Raw genomic sequence first — 21,949 nt, 5'->3', positions numbered from 1 at the left:
TGAAGAAGGAATGCATTTAGGCATGGACAACAACAAAAGGATGGATAAAGGTATACAAATTGGAGGTTAGGTGTTATATGTGAGGAATTGAAAGTCGAACAATAACTGGGCAGCAGAGTGTATGAAGGGAAGTAAAAATGTGTAAGAAAGACTATGGCACAGATTTTGAAGAGTTTTAAATGACAAAGGATTTTGTTTGATCTCTAAGGTAAGAGAGTTTATAAAGAGAGGAGGAAGGAAGAAATATGGTTGCAATTTTGTGATCACTAAAATGATTTTTCCTATGTAAAATAGGGATAAAAGAGGTGACTTGAGGCAGGGAAAATAATTAGGAGACTTAATGAAACAGTCCAGGCAAGAAATGATGATTGTGTGGAGAAAAGAAGCACACATCTTTAGTAAGATAAGTTTTAGTTCAATTTTATATCAAAAATTTCCCTGACAATTCTTTTATCTTTAGAATCTCAAACCCTAGAGCCCCTAAATCAATATTTAGTTTTTAATCACATCTTTTAAGCCTTATGTGTCTTTAGATACATCAATTTGAGAAATACTGTTCTAGACCATTCTATTTGCTTTGTACTTTTCAGCCTGTTCCTTTACTGTTAGAAAAATACCAAACTGGTATTGCCTAGGGATACTTTTCTTGGTACCCTGCATTTCCTTCACTATGTTTTACTAATGTTTTTCACATTTGCATTAAATTATATATCTAGGAGGATCATCTTCAAATTTACCTCTAAATTTTATTCTGATTTGTTTCTATTAAGATTATCACTATTCAACTGATCTTTGTATCCGCATCCCCATTTTTCTACCAAAGGAAGGGCAATTTGTCCAGTTTCTGAAGCAAATAATCTCAGATCCTCTCCTTTCTCTTTGTATCCAAACTACCGACAAATATCTATTTCTACATACCACCCAAATGTATCCATTACTCTCATATATCTAATCTTATCAAACCTTAAATTTTATTCCTTCTTATACCAATATCCTGTCTCCTGTTCCTAGCCTCAAAACAGACTTTTTAAACCCAGATTCTCACCTATTTTTAATGTCATACTTTTAGAATTGCCAATTGTGGAAAATACAGTGGAACCACTGTACACTTGTGTTCAATCAGCAAGCATTTATTATCCACCCATATGCTAGGCACTGTGCTAGGCTCCTTGGGAAACAAATACAACAAAGAGACAGTTCCTCTTACATTCTAACCCAGAAATCGTGACCTTGTTTTAAAATATCTTGATAACTGTTTTTCAATATAATTGGTTTCTTTTGTAATCTTATACATTTTGTGTATTTTAAAACATTATTCTGATAAAGGATTCATAAGGACTGCCAAAGAAGTACAGGACATATGTTCACAAATAAATACATAGTGATGGGAGAGGTTGGGGCACTAACATTTAAGAAAAGCAGAAAAGTCCTTTTGATGTTACTTTGAACTAAATGTTGGGTTTCTAAGAAGCATAAGTGAGAATGTAGTACATGGATTGCAGGGAAAGGGATGGGCATCCTGTGCAAGGAAAGAAACAAGAATTTATTAAATTATATGCCTAAAAGCTTTACAAGTTTTATGTCATCTGGTCTTCAAGACAATTCTGTGAGATCAATGCTAATATTGGCTCCATTTCACAAACAAGGAAACAGATAAAGAGAGATTAAGTGATTTGCTCACAGACACAGTATATGATACAGGATTTGAACTCAGGTTTTCCTGATTTTAGGTCCAGCAATCTATCCAGTCAACAACTAGTATGTAAATGAGAAATGTTAAGTCATATATGAAGAAGAGTACAGTTTAACTCGAACATATCAGGTATGAAGGGGATTATTAAATCTGGAGAGTTAGACTAGCACTAGATAAATGGAAACTTTAAATGCAAAGAAGCCTATTCTAAAACATTTATAAAAATCAAGGTTTGTTATAAAAGCAATGAGGAGCTACTGAAGCTTCTTGAGCAGAAGAATGTTAGAGTCAGATCTGTGCTTTAAGATAATTTTGGCAGGATGGATTTGAGAGGAGAAAGACTATGTATAATAGAGTCAGGAGAATCAACAGTCTAGGAAAAAGTTGACTAATTGTACTAAAGTATATAATACTTTACTACAGTTACTACAGAAAACCAAAAGATGTTGAAGAATTGAGGATTAGTGGAAAATAAGTAGAGAATAAAGAATAGAGGATGACTCCTCAGTTGCAAATTAGGGTAACTAGAATAGCAATACTTTCAGTAGAAAAAAAGAAGGTCTAAAGGCAGAGATACCCTACAGGCAGTTAGTTGTTGATGGAACTCCAAAGACAGAAGTTTTGGATAGGTACACTTCCATAACTGCAAAGAGTTATGGAAGCTGATGAGATAACATACACAATGCAAAAAAAAACACACAAAAAAAAAAAAACAACAAAGGAGTCTCATGACAAAGCCTGGTGATCATGCTACAGTTGGAGTGCTAGACAGGATGAGAAAACTACAAAGGATAGGTCCAACAGTTAGAAAAGAACCATGATGGAAAAGCGTCACAAACATTCAGGGAGGAGAGTACTCAGGAGAAGGGAGTTAATTACTGGCAGATAATGCAGAGAAATCAAGAATAAAGAAGGAGAAAAAGCTATGAGATTTAATAATTAAAGAGACTGTGAGTAGTTTTTATTATAAGGAAGAATTCTCTTTAAAAAGAAGGATGGAATACAAAATGTCAAAACAAAAAGTAATAAAAATTAAAGAAAAAATTCATGACTATGGAGAATGTAGTTGTAGTTCACTGATGGGGATGAGACTCCCAGGAGCAAATAAGTGAGAAAAAGGAGGTAATGAGGATAGACAGCGAAAGAGTAATGTCTGCTTAGGGGAAAGGTGGTATTAGGATTTAAGGTTGGGCGAGATCTAAGTATGATTGAAAGCAACAAAGGTACAGTCAGTGGAAAAGAATGGACTGCAAATTGAGAAGACATAATTGAAGGGGCAAGTTGCTGACATGAATTCTGTGTAGAACTAGAAAGGAGAGACAGATCCTAATTGATGACTTAAGTTTTTTTCAGTGAAGAATGAAGCAAGGTCCTTTACTGGGAAGGCCTAAGATCAAAGAAGAGAAGCATGATGGTGTAGACTGCTTGAGAATAAAAGGTATAGAAAAATAATACCTGGAAAAAGAGCAGTTAGAATACTGTTCATAGTAGAATAAAAGTATTGGTGGTCAACAATGAGGGCGCAGTTGAGAATGCTGACAAATTTGTGATTAAAACCAATTGAATTTTTCTTCCAGTGGTATTGGGAGCAGCAGGCATATATGGTGGGTGCACCGGGTATGTAGTTAAACCTAAAGATCTAACTTCCAATCTGAACCCCTATCACATTACATTAAGCTTTTATTGCTGGTAACTGTCTCCCCATTTCTCCACAACCCTCCTCATTTAGTTCATAAAGGATTGGAATATATGAATCATGAGGTTATTTTGTGTGAAAATCTTCCTTATGTATTATGAACTACTACAGTTTCTCTATTTGTTAGAGTACAATGTAGCAATGTACTGCCTTTTCACAAGCAAGTATTTTTAAGTTCCCACTGGGCACACTGTACTGGTCTATGTTCTCAAGGAGAATTTAAGAACAAAGAAGCATAAAACAAGTTAAAGTTATCCTATTCTCCTGATGACTCCATTCCACACTTGCCTTTACCTCTTGCTTTCTGCTCCTAAATGCATGCTGTTTCAACTGCCTTCAAGCACTCATCTTCTACAAACTCGGGACCTCTGAGCACAATACCACGAAGTACCTCCTAGTACCGAGTCCAAAGGTCCCGAGTTTGTTTAAGATGAGATATCTATATCTATTCCTGTGTCTTTTAAGCATAATTTCGCTTCTCACAAGATGTCCCAGAACTCAACGGGCAAGTTCCCGTTGTTCAGTTGTGTCGAAGACCCCATCTGAGGTTTTCTAGGCAAAGATACCGGAATACTTTCCCACTTCCTTCTCCAGCCAATTTTACGGATGAGGAAACTGAGGCAAACGGGGTGAAGTGACTTGACCAGGGTCACACGGTTAATAAGGGTATGATGCCACATTTGAACTTGGCAAGTCTTCCTGACTGTAGGCCCGGTCCTCTATCTGCTGCACCACTTTTTTAAAGCCCCCTAGCACCTTCTTGACATTCCAAGGTTTCAGCCGAGACAAAGACCAGGATCACTACCACAAATTGGGTCCTGGGCAGACGTCTCTCGGCTTCGCTAGGAGACACTGCTGGAGACCGCTGGGCGAGCCGACGTTAGCAGCAGGGTGAAGCCCTAGATAGAGCCTTTCACAAGCAGCAAACAAGCTCCCTAATTAAAGAATCGTTCACGCCCGCTCATTAGCCTCCATAGAACCTGTTTTCACATCAGAGACTGGGCTACAGACGCAACTTCGGGCTCCCTTGGAGCGGCGGACGTGGTCCCTAGGCTCCCACCCCATCTCCCCGTCATCCGGGGGGTGCGCCGGGGGTGGGACGGGAGAAGAGGCGGCGAGCCCCGGTGTCTACGCGGCCCCCGCCCGCCCGGATGTGACGGTGCCACCGCCCGGGGCGCTCCCCCTTCTTCAGTTCCCCCCTCCACCTCCCGGGAATGTGAAAAGCACCAGAGAAGGAATAAGCGCCCGGCTCCCGGGGTCACGTACCCAAGTGAGGAGGCTCTCGCACAGCTCCACCCGCTCCAAGGACTCCACGTTGAACATCTTCCACTCCGGGGTCAAGGCGGCGGCACCACCCTCCCAGACTAGCCGGAAACCGCCGCCGCCGCTGCCGCGGCCTGTGTCCGGAGAGTCCGGGCCGCTATGCCGACCTCCCTTGACCACTCCCGCAGCGGACACTCCCGCAGGCCGGCGCAACCACTTCGGGCCCGTCACCCCTCTGCCCCCACGTCCGGCTCCTGCCTGCGCGCCGGTTCTGCGCGTTCACGACCACGCCCGCAGTCCGGTGGAGTATCCCTCCTCTCCAGCCAGCTTGTGGCTGCGGCCGCTGCCGCCCCCACTGCGCACAATCACATTCCTCGCCGGCCAGTCAGTTCCAGCCGTCAGCGACGTAAGCGCGCGACCCTGACACCCGGCGCCTCTTGCGTGCCGGAGGCGCACGCGCGAGAGAGGGATTGTCCACTCACCTTTACCCCGCCCCCTCTCCCTTGCCTATGTTCGGCAATTGCGCCTGCGCCAGCGGTGGTGGGGAAAACCTCAGTATATAAATAAATAAAATTTGAACCAGTGACTGTTGTTGGGGGAGGGGCAGCAGAACAAGTCTCCGGAAATAATCCCTCTCTCTCTGTCAACTGAAATTGACGTTCTGCTTTGTCAGCTGTTGAGAAAGGTACGCGCGCTCCCGCCCCGCCATCGGCTTTCCTGGAGCGCGCAGCGTCGGCCACGCGCCTTTTCGGTCCCCCGTCAGGGATCCGTGGCTCCTCCCACGTACCCTATTAGGCCGGCTCCGCCACACCCCCGCTCCGGACCTCTCTCTCGCTCTCTTGTTCCCTGCTCCTCCTCCTCCAGGGGGAGCTGGAGAGCTGGAGGGGAGTGGGGCTGGTGAGGAGGAGTTGCGGGTTGCTGGGCATCCCGGAGGAGACCTGGGGCATATTGGGAAGCCTTTGCATCTGCCGCATCCTTAGGGGCCTGGCTGCTTGTCGCTGTGATCGTCGCGCCTGAGCCTCTTCCGGGCCCGGGACGTCGCGGCCCAGGCCTGCGCACCCGAAGCGCCAAGCGGGGATAACTGGAGGCTGGACCAGGTGCGCGCCCCGGGGCCGGGCCCGCAACGGACTGGCCGCCCGAGGTGCGTGATGGGGGCCCCGTCCCGCGCCTCTGCCGGCCTTTCCTGGGGTGGAGCCCGGCTGGCCCTTCCCTGGGCCATTTCATTGATTCTCTGGGGCCTCACGGACTGGGAGGCGGTGTGGGCAGGTGGCTGCGACTCCCGGTGGTGGGTGAGTATTTAGGCCTGGCGCGCCCTCTCGGGCGCGCAGTCTTGAGAATTGGGGCTTCCCTCTCCCCGCTGTCAGTGGTGCTGCTAGTCTACTCTCCCACTCTCCAGGGCTTCCTGGAGGAGGAGGCAAGATGTAGTTGTCATAAACTGTTACTGTACTTAAGCGTTAATCATCTCCCTCCTCCTCCCAATCTCTGCAGAAATCCCTTGCTGCCCATCGAGGCACCTTTGCTCTCAGTTGGCGGCTTCTCTTTCTATCCGCCCGACCCCGCCTTTTTTTTTCTTCCTTTTTTTAAGCTGAAAAGGAATTCGGATCAGTTTAGCATTCAAGGACTCTGCCTTAGATACAAACTTGAGACTAGCCCTCGTTGCAGATACCAGTTATTCACATGTTTAAAAGAAAGACTAGTGACGTGTCTTGTGAAGTGTGGGAAGGCAGAAAAGAAAAGCCACGTCTGATTCAGGGAAAGAGAAGCCTTCCTTGGCTGAGGTGATCCCGAATTTGGGAGTTCATAAAAAAATGATGGTTGAGGGGACTGGGAGGAAGAATGGATTGGACCATTGAGCAAGTGGGGTAATCTTGCCTTTTTTATAAATGATTCTCAGCTGCTAGGAGTGAGGAAAGAAACATTGTTGCATGTTATTTATGGTATGTTACCAAGGTCTTTGTTAGAAGGTCACAGAATTGCAATTCACCTTTTTTTATGACCACTGGATCATAGGTTAGTTTAAAGAATGCCTCTTCCATAGCTTTACCCCGAAATGCTTGGATTGCTCCTCCTCCTCATATCAGGTACCTGGCTTAGAAGTCACAGAATTGGAATTTCCTTTTTATGACCTTGGGATCCTAGGTCAGTACTTGAAAGAGTACCTCTTCCCTGGCTGGCTCTGTGCTTTTGCATTCTAGCTTCCCTGATTTTCTTCCAGATTCACTTTTAAATCCCAATTTAAGCAAGAGGCCTTTCTTATCCCTTCGGTTTTCTACCCTCAAGTGTCTTCCCTCTAGGATTATTTCCCATTTATACTGTAGATATTTTGCATATATAGAATTATTTGCATGTGGCATTCCCCATTAAAATGTGAGCTCCTTGAAGGTAGGACCCGTGTTCTTGTATCCTCATTGCTAGCACATAACTTAAATGCTTGGCTGACTGATTAATCTAGTAGCAATGGACGAGAGTATTAGTGGATATAGAACTGGAGTGGGCTGGGGAAGACTTGGTTTTAGCCCCCTTTTCTAAACCTCAGTTATGTGAGATTGGGCAAATCCATTTCTTAGTACTCCCTAGATATTTGTAAATTATGGATAATTGGTCATCTGCTTTGATATATACCCAATGCTTACTAGGAGCAAATGAAATTATTGGTCTGGAGGAGGTAGACTTCACTGTCATTTGACTTAGTTCAAAACAATTTTCTCACAATTCTGCTTAATTCATTCTTATAAAAAGGCTTCTTCAAGGTTTTCAAGTGAATAAATGCTTTTAAAATAGGATTGAATTTGGCCCAAAGCAGTTCTTTGTGTCTTTCTTTGTGCAAACTTTATGGGCTTGTTTAGCAAGTACTAACTATACTTTAACTCAGTTTGCCAGATTCAGAAAACCTTGACCTTCCATCCATAAAGCTTGCTTTCTTGCCTACAATATGTTGAACTGCCTCCTTGCTTTCTCGGTGTTCTTTGTGGGTCCGGCTACACTAGCGAGATGAAGTATGTTAAAGGCTCCCTGAATGATTACTGATACTTGATACCATGTAGCTTATAAATTTCCTTGCACTTGAGCATACAGGGTATTAATTTTTTCCTTTGGAAACTTTGGAGCTTATGTGAAATGAAAAGGTTTAAGAGAAAACTTAGGAGATTTGGGCAGTAGTTTCTAGGGCTACCCCCTCACCTGTTAAGGAGAATGTAATCATTGTTCCTACATTCTATGTCTAACTTCTGTTAGTGACCAAAAATAAACCACTACTGTTTTGAAAGGCAAAATTCAGTGCTTATCCTCTTGTCCCAACAACCCTAGAGCTGAAGTGTAGCACTTTGGATAAAGATTTGGTGTAGCATTTTTGGAATTTAGAGGCAAATGACATTGGTAGGCAGGAATGGGATTGTGCTGGGTTTAATCATACTTTCACTTCTTTTTTTTATTAGATTTTTAAAAACTCTCCACATACATAATAATATTAAATGTTTTTAGAACTTTGTACTCAAAGTACTTTAACATCTCTAACATGATTCTCCCAGAAATTTTGTAAGGTAGTTAGGGTAGGGGATGCTGTATTTAGTGTATATTTTGGGAAACCATAGCATGATGTAGAAATATACACAAAGTCTTAAGAGAACAGACCGACTTACTTTTCTCTTTGTATCCCTGACAGTTAGCATAAATGCTGTGCACCTATATAAATGCTCAATAAATGCTTTTCATTCATTCATTTCTTACAACTAGGTAGTAAAGGTACTGTTCTTATTTCATCTATGCCTTTATTGTTTTTCATTCATATATGACTCTTTCCTATCCCAACTGGAATTTTCTGGAGTGGTTTGCCATTTCCTTTTCCAGCTCTTTTTATAGAGGAGGAACTGACACAAGCAGTGTTAATTACTTGTCCAGGGTTACACAGCTAGTCAGCATGGGAAGGCCTATTTGAATTTGCATCTTCCTGACTCCAGGCCAGTGCTCTATCCACTGCGCCACCTAGCTGCCTATGTAAACTAAGCAAAAAGAACTTCCTTTCTAAATAAGATCTTATTGGGAAAAAAAGACAGAGAATTAAAGCCTTCTTAGTCTTGGAAATGATTTCATAATTGATATTAATACCATATTTTCAGCTTCTAAGACACATCTTTGGAGTAAATTTTGTACGTTTCTTCATCCTTTACTCTCAGCCATTTTATTAATTGCATTGAGTTTCTTACAAAATATATATATTTGACTCCATTTCATTGATAAAGTTTTTCCAAAGTAGGGGAGAAGGTGATTCATGACATTCTTCCCCCCTCCCCTACATTGTTTGACCTGTCAGTTCACATAATTCTCTCTTCACCCTCTCTCTTACATGAAATACTTGCAATACCTGTAACACAGGAGCCCACAACTAGTTGATCAAGATCTACTAGTAGATCTCCAAACCTTACCCAATAGATTCTCAGTTCATTTTCATTCTCAGAGGTAAGAACAAGCCTAGTAGCCATCCACTTACCCTTATTCCTAGGCATGTATATTATCAATAATTCCCTACTCTTTTTTAGTTAGCATTTTCAATAATTCTTCCACTCTAGTATTTAATTGTCAGCACTTCTTCTATACTTTAAATTTTCAAAACTTTAGGAAATGAAAACTAGACTGCAATAGAAAGATCAGGAACTCTGATCAGGAACATTTATGATATAAATGATTTTATATATTTTAATTCTTAAGGTTGTTCTGATTCTGTGTATCTTTTTATGCTTCTATATGGAGCAAAATCTTAAAGTTGTAAATATATGAAGATCATTTAAGTATTTATGTGATTTACTTTTTATAATAGTTCAGTTCCACTTAACCTGTATTGTGCCTCAGAAGAAAGAGAAATGTAATCACATTCTATCACATATTCATTAGTGAATATTAAATTTTCTATTTGCAGAAAATGTTTATAATTAACAATACTGATATTTTTTGCCTTTGCAAAATTATAGTATTTGATCCATATTCATAACAATGCTATTAGATCTTGCTTCTGGAGTTCAATCTCTTTCTTATAAAGCCTTCATTCTGCCATTGTCATTGGAAAGCCAAAATAAGGAAAAATTCACTTCTCCACTCCTTGTAATCTGACTTCTGACCTTAGTGCCTGGCACACAGTGTTTTTAATAAACATTTATGGCTTGATTATCTCAACTGAAACAAGTTACCAACATTCACTAAATTGTCAAATCTTTCTTGAAATCATCATAGCATTAAATACTGTTGACCATTTCTTCCTTGTAGAGAGTACGTCATCTCTGGATTTTTGTGAGACTATTTCTTTTTGGTTTCCTACTTGTCTGATCATGCCTTCTTAGTTTTTTTGTCCTTGGAATAACTTCCCATGATCTGCCCTCTATGGGTGTATTCCAAAGCTATTACTTAGGTCATCTGCATTTTTTTGTTTATTCTCTGGAGTCTCCTTTGAGTATGCAGATGACTTCCTCCAGGCCTACATATCTAACCCATATCTTTCTCCTAAGTTCCAATCCTATATCATCATCTACCATTTGGATATTTTGAACTAGATTTCTTATATGCATCTCATCATAAAAGGTTTTTGCTGCATCATGGAATACATGCATGCATGCCCAGAACGTCTTAAGACAAAACTCATTATCTTTTCTTCAAACCCAAACTCTTTAACTTCTTTATTTCTGTCAAAGGCACCACTTTTTCAGGTTTGCACCTCTTGTTCTCATTCTCTTTTCATCTTCCATATTGATCTTACCAAGTCCTAATGAATCTACTTGTATAACATTTCTCTAATATATTGTCTTGTCTCAATTACATAGCTTCCACTACAGTTCAAGCCCTTATATCTCTCCCTATTGCAATAGCCTCTTAATTCATCTCCTTGCCTCTAGTCTTTCCCTTTTCAGTCTAGCTGCCTTTTCTTTAAAGATGGCTTACAAATGGAGAAATGTTAATTCAAATGTTAATTCAGCTAATTACTTTGGATTACCTTATCATCATAACTGACTGCTGCTTTTTGTCTTCTCATATAATTAGGAATTGGAAAAATTTGGACTAATATTATTTTGAGCTTTATATTTATTTCCTTGATTTATTTGGAATAGAGGCATATTTTTTTTTACAAATAGCTCATGTAGGTTGTCTAAAATAAAATATATTTAAACCCACCTGAACCCCCCCGCAACAATAACCAACATATGGTTTCCATATGATTATATATATATATATATATATATATATATATATATATATATTCATTCCACTCCTGTATTCCACTGTCTCTTTGATAAAAGACAAGAAATATCCTTTACTAGGAAGTCCTTTGAGGTGATAATTAATCATATTGATCAGTCCTAAAGACTTTCATTATTGGTTTTCTTTTACATTATTATGATCATTGTATAAATTATTTTCCTAGTTCTCCTTATTTTATTCTGCACCACTTTATACAAGTGGTCCCAGGTTTCTCTGAATTCTTCATATATATGGTTCCATATGGCATAATAATTTTCTTACATTCATATATTCAACTTATTCAGTCATTCCATGTTTGATGGATACCTACAGCCCTTCTAATTGTTTGCTGTTACAAAAAGCATAGCGATGTATATTTTTGTATATATGGGATCTTGCTTTTGTCTTTGACCTCCCTGAGGTATATGTCTATTAGGGGTGTCTCTTAATCAAGAGGTATGTATTTTTATAATATAGCTAAAAGTTTGTTTGTTTTTTAAATACAGCTCTAAATAGTTTCCCAGAAGAATGAATTGACCAATTTACAGCTCCACCAACAGTGCCAGAATATATTTGTGTCCCCATAGCATTCCCATAGTATTGACCATTTTCTTTTTTTTTTTTTTTCCCAATCTGGATATGAAAAGAAACCTAAGAGTTCTTTTAATTTCCATTAATTTTATCATCAGTGATTTAAAACAGCTTTTTTTATGATTGTTGATATGTTGAATTTTTTCTTTTAAAAATTGCTTGTTCATATCTTTTGGCCTTTCTACTGGGGATTTGGCATATTTCAATGGCCATTATCGTACCTTTCATAGTTTTCTGGAGACTTTAGCAACAGAACTATATATAACTAAAAGTCTAAAGAAATTTCCTTTTTTTGGACCTTAGAGAGTTTCTGAATATCTGGAAGTTTATTCACTATTTAATAGGAGATTGGACTAGATAATCTGCAATGTCCTCTCAAATTCTAAATTCTGTATTCCAATGAGTTCACTCAGTACCTTCAAAGACACATTTCCCTCACCCTTACAGTACCGAGAAATGATAAATAGATCCTCCCACTGAAAAAAACTGGGGACTTCAAAGTGTAGAGATACGGATTTTGCATCTTGGAGCAAGTATATTTAGTAATCTCTGACTTTAGAAATTTTGATGAAAACATAGCATTTTCATCAGCTCCTATAAAGCTTTGCACTCCACCTACAACTTTTGTAAGGCCTATTTGTTACTATTGTTTCATTTTTAATTCATTTGACTCTCTTTTTTTGGATTAATATATTGAGATTGTCAATGGTTTCATAATAAGTATTTGAAACCTTTTATTAGCTCCCAATGAATCAGAATATTGCTATGTGTAAAACTAATGAAAGCTTCCTTTGATCTATTTAGTATTTATCTGTCTTTTTTTTTTTTTTTTTTTTTTTTTTAACCAGAGGGTAATTTTCCTAGTGTTGGCAATGTCTTGGACTTTTTTATAAAGGTGTCTAATTTCTGCCATCGAGCTTAGTAATGATTCTCAGATATACTTATCCAGCCCTATTCTCTTTCCTAACCTCCTTACATCTCCAGTTACCTTTTGAACTGGTTGTCCCATTTTGATGGGACAAGCTGCCCCAGACATCTTGAGCTCAATATGTCCAAAATGGAACGAGCTCAATGTGGCCAAAATGGGACTAACTCATTACCTTTTCCCCAAAATCCTCATCTTTTCCTAACTTTTTTTTTTACTTAATATTATTTTATTTTTTTTCCAGCTACATGTAAAGATAGTTTTTTTAAGTTGTTGAGTTCCAAATTTTTTTCCTTCCTTTTCTTTCCCTTCTCCCCTATATATTTTATATAGCTTATACATGTACAATCAGTTTAAACATTTCTAAATTAGTCATGTGAAAGAAAAATCAATACAAAAGTGAAAACAGTATGCTTCAGTCTGCATTCAGGCTCTATAATTGTAAAGTATATAGTATAGTATATGCATGGTATTTTCCATCACAAGTCTATTAGAATTATCTTGGATCACTATGTTGCTGAGAAGAGCTAAGTCTTTTAAAGTTGGTTATCATATAATGTTGCTGTTACTGTGTACAATGTTCTCCTAGTTCTGCTCTCTTTACTCAGTAGCAGTTCATATAAGTCCTTCCAGAATTTTCTGAAATCTTCCTGCTCATTATTTCTTATAGAACAATAATATTCCATTATATTCGTAGACCATAACTTATTCAGTCATTCTCCCAGTTGATAGGCATCTCCTCACTTTCCAATTCCTTGCTACCACACACAAAAAAAATAATAAACATTTTTGCATATGTGGGTCCTTTTCCCTTTTTGACAACTGCTTTTGTGTACCAGTTAATACCAGTGTATTCACAAAAGCTTTGACAACTCTGATCTCTTTGGGATACAAGGCCAATAGTAACACTACTAGATCAAAGAATATTCATAGTCTTATAGCCCTTTGGATATAGTTCCAAACAGCTCTACAGAATGGTTGGATCAGTTTACAATTACACCAACAATCCATTAATACCCCAGTTTTGCCATATCCCCTCCACCATTTTATTGTTTTCTTTTTTTCTGTCTTCTTAGCTAATCTGATAGACATAATAACCTCAGAGTTATTTTAATTTGCATTTCTACCTTTTCTTTTACTATTGAAGGCACTACCATTGTCCAGGCACCCAAACTTTATCTAGGTAACATTCTTGATTCTTCTGTCCCACCCATTATATCCAATCACTTGCTCTAGTTTGTAACATATTTTGTATATATCTCCTCTTCACCTCTGATGCTGCTCTGTTCCTGATACAGGCCTTCAGCTCAAACTTGGACTATAGCAGACTTCCTGCTTCAGATCTCTCTCCAAATCATTTTATCCTCCATTCAAGAGTCAAATTAGTCTTCTTAAAATCCATGTTATCACTTTATTCAAAAATAAACTCTATTGGTTCCCTCTTATTTTCAATTCTATTTTGCTGACTTAATCAGCTTAGATTTAATATTCTCTTTATTCCCCCTTGTAAACTTCAACTACCACCTACATCCCATAGAAACTTGCCTAAAGATCAAGCTTTTGTCTTGTAATTACAATTCTTCTCCACCTTTGTGTCATGACCCATTTGGAATTTTCTTGGTAAAGACACAGGAGTGCTTTGCCATTCCTTCTCCAGCTTGTTTTATAGATAAAAGACAGTGAGGGATACAGAGTTAAATGACTTTCCCAGGGACCCAGCTAGAAAGTGTCTTAAGACTAGATTTGAATTCAGGAAAATGAGGCTTCCAGGACCAGAACTCTCTCTTAGACACCTGGCTGCCCCTCCCTGTTAACTTTCAAGGTCAAATATAAAATCCTCTGACATTTAAAGTTCTTTATAACCTGACCCCGTCTTCCTTTAGTCTTCTTACACTTTATTCTCCCCAGGTACTCTGCAGTCCAGCTGCACTGACCTCCCTGCTGTTACACAAAACACTCCATCTCCAAAGCCTCTCATATCTCAGAATTTCAGTAATCCAACTTTTCCTTAGGTAGGGATGTATAATGCCTGCCTTCTTCCTATCCTCTATTTTTGCTCTTGAAAAGATAAAAATGTAGTCTTTTGAAGGGTTCTCTGCTCAAGGACTTGCAAAGAGTTCTGAACTATATAGGCCAGATTTAGAGATGGAACTAGCAGCTTTCCAATGAGACTTCCTACTTATAAGTGTCTCAAAGAACATATTTCTTTTTCCTGATCATCATCCAAATGTTGAAGTTGAAAAGGGACCCCAAAAGGTTGGGATCTCAAACCAATGTCATGAGGTGTCTCAAAAGAATTTGCAGACTTGAACCCATCTCCAAGTTATTGTATGTATGGCAATTTATTGTAATTGTACCGCCAATTGCGGTCTAAATTCCAAGAGAACTTAGCAAAGAAACAGAAGCACAGAGACACATTTATTTAGTTCTTCATCTTATAGATATGCTAATTTTATGGCCCAGAAGTAGGACAAAGCATGGTCTCCAGAATTTGGTTATCACTGACCAACAGATTATCTATCTGACAGTCTGCAGTAAACTGAGGCGTGGTCTATTCAATATTGTCTCAGCAATTTGATCTATAGGACTATCCTGAGTCCAGAAGACTTTAAAATAGATTGAGTGTGGCCAGACTCCAAAGCCAGAAAACTTAAAATCACTGACTTATTTTTAGAACAGAAGTCCCCTAAGGTGTGGGGACCTCAAAATCATTGCTGTCTCCCCTAGAAGCTATATTACATCAAAACTACATAACAGATAAATCAGTTCTTAAAATTTATATAACTTAAATATAGCTCATAATTTTGTCAGAATAAGATAGTCCTTTCTTCTTGCCCAATAGTCTTTTCTTACTCTTTTACATTCATAAATAAAGGCTAATTAATAAAATTTCAAAATTTTTGTGATCATCTATATTCAACTTAATTGATATAGTCTCCGGGGAGTACTGTTGGAACCATGTCTCTGATCTCCTGGCCACCTTTTCACACCAGTGTATTCACAATACTTTTCTTTCTGAGAGAGCCTCTCATTTTTCTTTTGAGTTTCTTAACAAGCTTAGCATTCTCTTCCACTGTGGATTTCTTAATGATTGCCACACAGAAATATTACAGCCAGTTGGTTACTTCCTGTTATGTTCCTCTAAGCCTTTCTTTAACATTCTGCTTTCAGTAGACTGGTTATGGAAAGAAGAAACAAAAGTCTGAGATTGATCATAGATGTTTAGAGTACCAGGTTTCTTTGTGTAAGTGATTTACAAGCTGGAGTGTGTCCCCAAAAAATGCATTCAGAAAGTTGAAGATATTTGAAATAATGCTTACATGTGAACTGGTTGAAGGAAATAGAACATGCTTAGCCTGGAAAAGAAACTGGGAGGGAGACTAAGGGATGATAGTTGTTAAAAGATAACTTTTAAGTATTTTAAAAGTTGTCATGTAGAAAAATCTTGAGGCTAGCAATGAGGTGTAAGAATGGAAAAGTTTTTTCATTTTTCCAAAAAATAAAACTGTCTTCCTATGAGTTTAAATAACTTAAAAGGGAAAAATAGACAGGATAGAGGGAAATGGCGAATTTTATTGTTTCTATGGCCAAATCAGAGATAAATTGTCATTGGAACTCTTATTACTATGATAGAAAACTGAGAAGACAAGTATTCATTTGATATATCTGTGCTAATGCATCTTACCAAGAAAATTTATTCATGCCTAGCATATGTTTTGGCTGCCATTTGTAAGACTTCCTACTTAATATATGGCTTTCAACCAATTAAATGTTTATAATTATTTAATTTCTTCATTAATAAAGTCAGAAAGTATAAATTTGAGGTGTTTGAAGAACCCAAGTAATCTTCATAGCTACTCATTAAACTTTAAGTCCTTCTATGTAGAAGTTATTTCCTAAGGGGCTGGTGCTAACCTTAGAAACAGAAAATACAAGGATATTTATCATGTTAATCAGCATGAAAAAATACTATTTGATATGCTTATAGTCTCTTTGTATAGGACTTGGTTTAGACTGCTGGCATTTGTTAACGAATAAGTCATTTGATTGAGAACAAAATTAGTATAATGAATTCTTGATTCACTGATTGTTGTTGAATACCAGTTGGATTTTTTTTTTTTTTTTGGCTGCAAATAGGTGTGTAGTTGTAACCGAATTCAAACGTTGAACCAAGAAAGTTTGTATGTTCATTCTCATTTTTTTCTACTTTTGGTATGTTATCTGGGCCAATATTTTGTGCTCCTCTAATTTCTGTACTGGGGCTCTGTGTGATTGTTTGACTTTAGTATGATTAGGAAAATGTGAATTGTGAAATTATAGCTCTAAAATTGGAAGGGAACTCAACATTTTATCCATGGTCATATAGACTAATTATCAGAGATGGAATTTAACAGGTGCTCTAGCTCCAGAGTAGTGTTTTTTTTCCTTTGTTCCACATCTCCAAGATTGTGGAAGAATGAAATACAATTTGCAGACATTTCCTGGAGAATTGGGGAGGGGGGGGGGGAGAGAAAGAAATTATCTCTTCTATCTCATAATGGCAGATTTGCTCTCTTGGAGTACTCTAAAGTGGGTTGTTTGTCCTTTGTTCTCAAAGATGATCATGACATCAGGGAGATGATGCTAAGACATGCAAATGAATTGGATTTGAATGAAGGAGGGTGGGCAAAGTTACCAGTCTTACTTTCTCCTTCAGAACTATCTGGGTCCAGTGGCAAGATCTGTAAGGGCTAGAAATGATCCTCGATGTAGTGGGAGACCTCAGCCTTTTTAAGCTAAGATCTTTAACAGGTTTCACTTTGACTCAAGCAAAACTCAATCAATCAGTGATTAAAGCTAGGTAAGAATGAGGCAAAGAATGACCTCTTTTACCTAGTGGGGAAAAAAAAAAAAAAAAAAACTTATCTAGGAGGAGAAAACTCTCAGGATTTCTGGCCAAATTAGGAAAAATTGCTATTTACACTTGCTCTGAGGCAGTCAGGGACAAAACAAAGACCTAGTAGGCTTGGCTTAGGATCTTTTGGCCAGAGTGATTTGGGTTTAAGGCATGGTTAGAAGAAAATCTAGGAGGATTCTGAGAAGATGGTCAGAAAATTCCAAGCCCTCCATATTTCCCCCACAAGCAAAACAGGATTAACCTAGATTGATGAAAAACAAATAAGAATGGAGGCAGAATTGTGGTTCTCCTGGGAAAATCAGAGAAGATGCGAAGAACTGGAAGACTGAGGTTTGGTCTATATGAAATGTGAACATTCCAGGCTATGTTTGCTGAAACTGCAAGTTGGGAGCCATAATGTTAGCTGGGTTTGGAAGTAGCTTCATTCCCAACCACAGGAACTTTTACATCCTGCTGAATGTGGGAAGTTGGGGTTCTGAGTCTGGAAAGACCAAAGGAACCTCTACTGATAAGGAGCATTAGACCCAATTGTGCTGCTGAGATTCTGTCCTGATTAAGAAGGAACCAGCACAGACTTGGTGAGTGCAGAACCAGTAGGGCAGGGTTTCTGTGGGCTATGGGAAGATTGAAATTCTTGGTTTGTGGTTCTAACTCGTAAGGGAGAATTGAAGTGAAGTCAAAGACTCCATTCCCCCCACCCCAGGACTATAAGTGATAATGATGCGGGTTGTGGTCCCTTTAAGAATTTAAATCTGTTTCTTCCTTTCTGATTCCCCCTACCTAGTTGATGAATTATCAATACAGGAAGCTAGGACCTTTGATTCACAAATCCTGGTCCCTTTGAATTCCAATTGAAGATCTGGGCCTGTCCCAGCCCCCACCCGGATTTGAGCTAACTTGGGCTATCCCAGCCCCCATTCTAATGATCTGCTTAGGTTTCCCAACCCCCATCAAGCAGACTCAAGCCCCCATTGAAAGCCAAAAGGAGCCAACCTGGGACTCCACCCACAGGCCCCTTTACCTGAATCTCTCATTATAAAAGAGTTAAGCTAGAATCCTCTCTTTGCAGAGGCTTCAAACATGCTAGCCTTACACTTGGTATGCCAGGGCCCTCTGTCCCCTGGAATCCTGTTTCTGGTGCCCTTCTTATCTCTCTATCCTTACCTGTTTCCTTAACTATACTTTAACCTTATTTCCAAACCCCATAATAAGCCTCTTTTGTCAATCTAGCTCCTCGGTCCTGTAATTCCTTACAGGTGACTCTATGCTGTAGACCTCATTTAACTCCGTATCCTTGAGCTGAATCCAAAGGAGTTGCAGGGGAGCTCTATTTGACTCCCTACCCCGAACCTGCCACTAGACCTCAATTAAACCCTTATTTCATTTAGGTACCCCATATCTAGACCTCATCAATAACACTAACTAATTCTTATTTTTACAAAAAAGAGTAGGCAAAGGAGAAAGAACCAACCCAACCATAGAAACTTACGATGGGAATAGGGAAGACTGGAGTTCAACTTCAGAGGAGTTTACTGAGATTAAAAATTTTTTCTCCTACCCCGAAGAGTGATGTCAAATAGCTGAAAAGAACTCAGAAAAATTTTTTAAAAATTAAATGAGATATTGAGAGAAAACTTAAAAAAAAAAAAAAAAAAAAAAAACAATGAGGGCAGCTAAGTGGCACAGTGGATAGAGCACCAGTCCTGAAGTCAAGAAGACCCGAGTTCAAATCTGGTCTCAGAAACTTAACACTTCCTGGCTATGTGACCCTGGGCAAGTCACTTAATCCCAATTATCTTAGCAAAAATTCCCCAAAACCCCCAAACCAGGAAAAACAAGAAGATTATGAAAAGAAAATCAACCCTAGAAAAGGAGATCCAGAATCTTAAAGAAAAAAATGACTCTTTGAATATTAGAATTGGCAAGAAGAAACCAGTGAAATTAGGAAAGCATGAAATAATAAAACAAAATATAAAAAATGAAAAAATAGAAGAGAATGTGAGATATCTCTTAAGAAAAATAAAAAAGAACAGATCACGAAGAGAAGACATAAGAATAATTGAAAGCTACCTGAAAAGCTATGACCAACCCCCCCCCCAAAAAAAAACCTTAATACAATAATAGAAGAAATAATTAAAGAAAATTTTCCTGAAATGATAGAACAAGAGGGGAAAGTAGAAATGAAAAAAATCCACTGATTATCACCTCAAGAGTTCTTACAAGAAAAACATACAGGAACATCATTGCTAAATTTCAAAACCTTCAGATCACAGAGAAAATTTTAAAGCAACAATGACAACCAAAAAACTCAATTCAAATATGCTGGAGCTGCAATTAGAATTGCATAGGTCCTATCAGAGGCTACAATAAAAGACCACAGGTCCTGGAGTACTATATATCGACAATCAAAAAAAAAAAAAAATGGGTTGTAGCCAAAAGTATCATATTCAGCATCCAATAAGAATATTGCATGAAAAAAGAAATGAATATCCAATGAAGTCAGATTTTTAGGATTTTTTTTTCAAAGAAACATGAACTCAATAGAAAATTTAACATATAAGAGCCAACATCAAAGATTAGTTTCAAAGGACTTATTAAGGAAAAACTATTTTATACATGGAAAAGTAAACCATATATCTAAGGTTGTCAGTAATTGGGAAGGCTAAAGAAAGACTGCATTAGAAGTGAGTATGATGTGACTCTAAAAAGCAAGAAAGATACAGAGGAATTAGATAGGGGAGGAGGGCTGGTAGTTCTGAAATCCTGTACACTTTGGGAATGGGTTAAAGAGGGAATAATGTACATATACAACCAGAAGGGTAAATTCTCCAAAATCTACAAAGAAATTAAGGGGGGGGAGGGGAGGGAATAGAATAAGGAAGGATTTGTTTGTAGAAGGATGTGAAGGTAGTGGGGGAAGGGTATGTAGATTAATGGAAAAGGGAAAAAGGGATGGAAAAAATGGAAAAGGGATAAAGAAGGAGGAAAAGGATGAGATAGGATAAAGTGGGGTTCACAGATCAACAGGGTTAAAGTATGTAGATTAAAAATAATGGGATAAAGAGTGAGGGGAGAATCAGAGAAGAAAATAAAGGAGGATTCCTTCAGGTGGGGTTGAGGGTGTGGGACATACTTTCTGGGAAGTTAGGTGATAGCAAGGCAAGTTAATAAGTAGAGATGAAGTAGACGAATTAAGAATTAACAGGAGTAGAAAATGAGGTGTACACAAACACAATAGCAATGATGAGTAAAAAAGTAGGGATAGTAAACACTTATTTCATACAAAATCAATCTTAAAAAAGATTTAATCAGGGCAGCTAGATGGCACAATGGATAGAGTACCAGCCCTGAAGCTAGGAGGATCTGAGTTAAAATCCAGCCTTAGACACTTAACACTTCCTAATTATGTGACTCTGGGCAAGTCATTTAATTTCGATTTCTTCACTTAAAAAAAAAAGACCCAATCAGGATAGAAATCTACATTATATATCAACTATATTAATTAAATCTTTTTAGATGTATTTGTATGTATGTAATATGTGTGAGTATATCTTTATATGTATGTGTATGTATAATTGTAGCTTGCTTGGGAGAGAGGGACGAGAAAGGAGATGAAAAACAGCAGAAAAACAAAAGAAAACCTACTAGGAAGCAAAGAAAAGATGGACAGTTATGAAAACAATGTCTTATATATGCTTTCTTGAAATGGAAATGTAACATTTTGAATCTTCCTTTACATTCTGCTGGGCTCGACAATTTTTTCTTTTTCTATATTTTGTTATTTCATTTTTTTTGCATTTAAGTTTTAATTAAATATATTTTTTAAAAGAAAGAAGAAAATCTAGTACATGAACCCCAATATATCAAGGAAGGAAGGAAAGAAGAGATGAAGGGAGGAAAAGAAAGAAGATGGATAGATCGATGTGTTGCTTAATCCTTAGCTCCTACTCACAAGAGGCTGTTTTACTCAAAATCCAATGGCCTTGCTTGTCACATTGTGACTCCTACTATGGGCAAGGGTGATTGAACAAACCTTTTCTGCTAAGAGCTATTATTTCATATATAAAGGAGAAATGGTTGTGATTTAGAACCAACTTCCAAGTATTTGTTTCTTCATTTATTTGAGATAACAAGCAAAACTAACCCCTCCTTTCTGATTGTTAGGAACAAAAATAAAATATAAATTTCTTAAATTCTGTAGAAGTGAATGTGATAACAAGATAATTTTGGCCAATTCTAAGGAATTCAGGAAGGATTTAATATTAAAATACTGTTTTTTTAAAGTTATAAATTATATTTGTTGCTACATAAAAAAAAACAGTAAAATTCAGTTGCCTTTCTGATGTATTTTTTAAAATTAACTCATTTCAGATTTAGATCATTCCTTGATCTATTACTTTTCTTTTTTTAATATTTAGAACTGGAATGGACAAACATCAATCTGGAATTCAGAGTCTGAAACTGGATGATTCAATTATAGAAGGAGTAAGTGACCAAGTCCTTGTGGCAGTTGTGATCAGTTTCGCTTTCATTGCTACACTGATATATATTCTTTTAAGGTGAGACTAATGGTCAGGAGGATTGAATAATACATATTTTCAAGGGCCATTTAAGTTTGTTACTTCTGGTAATGTTTAATATCAAATGTAAAATTCAAGTAAA

At 38.1% G+C, this 21,949-nt stretch overlaps 2 protein-coding genes across 9 annotated transcripts in view; one reads left to right on the top strand and one right to left on the bottom strand.

Moving 5' to 3' along the window:
• The window catches only part of HOOK3 (hook microtubule tethering protein 3), a 102,434-nt gene extending 97,549 nt beyond the window's left edge, over window positions 1-4,885 (bottom strand). For both annotated transcript variants that reach the window (XM_031950787.1, XM_031950788.1), the window contains exon 1: window positions 4,656-4,885. In XM_031950787.1, coding sequence (XP_031806647.1) covers window positions 4,656-4,712 — 57 coding nt within the window. In that variant the 5' untranslated portion in view covers window positions 4,713-4,885. The remainder of the gene's footprint in view (window positions 1-4,655) is intronic.
• A 221-nt stretch (window positions 4,886-5,106) lies between these two features.
• The window catches only part of RNF170 (ring finger protein 170), a 55,411-nt gene continuing 38,568 nt past the window's right edge, over window positions 5,107-21,949 (top strand). For 2 of the 7 annotated variants that reach the window (XM_031950794.1, XM_031950793.1), the window contains exon 1: window positions 21,706-21,772. Coding sequence is in view for 5 of the 7 variants with exons in the window: in XM_031950790.1 (XP_031806650.1) it covers window positions 21,713-21,846 (134 nt within the window). In the remaining 2 variants the exon portion in view is untranslated. Of the gene's footprint in view, window positions 5,338-5,363; window positions 5,794-5,818; window positions 5,942-21,705; window positions 21,847-21,949 lie in introns of those variants that run through there. The other 5 variants (XM_031950790.1, XM_031950792.1, XM_031950789.1 and 2 more) reach the window with 5 other exon arrangements.

The sequence above is a fragment of the Sarcophilus harrisii genome, chromosome 2 (genome assembly GCF_902635505.1).
Source record: "Sarcophilus harrisii chromosome 2, mSarHar1.11, whole genome shotgun sequence".
Taxonomy (NCBI): Eukaryota; Metazoa; Chordata; class Mammalia; order Dasyuromorphia; family Dasyuridae; genus Sarcophilus; species Sarcophilus harrisii.
The sequence above is the reverse complement of the archived record's forward strand: the minus strand, read 5'-3'. Positions and strand labels throughout refer to the sequence as shown.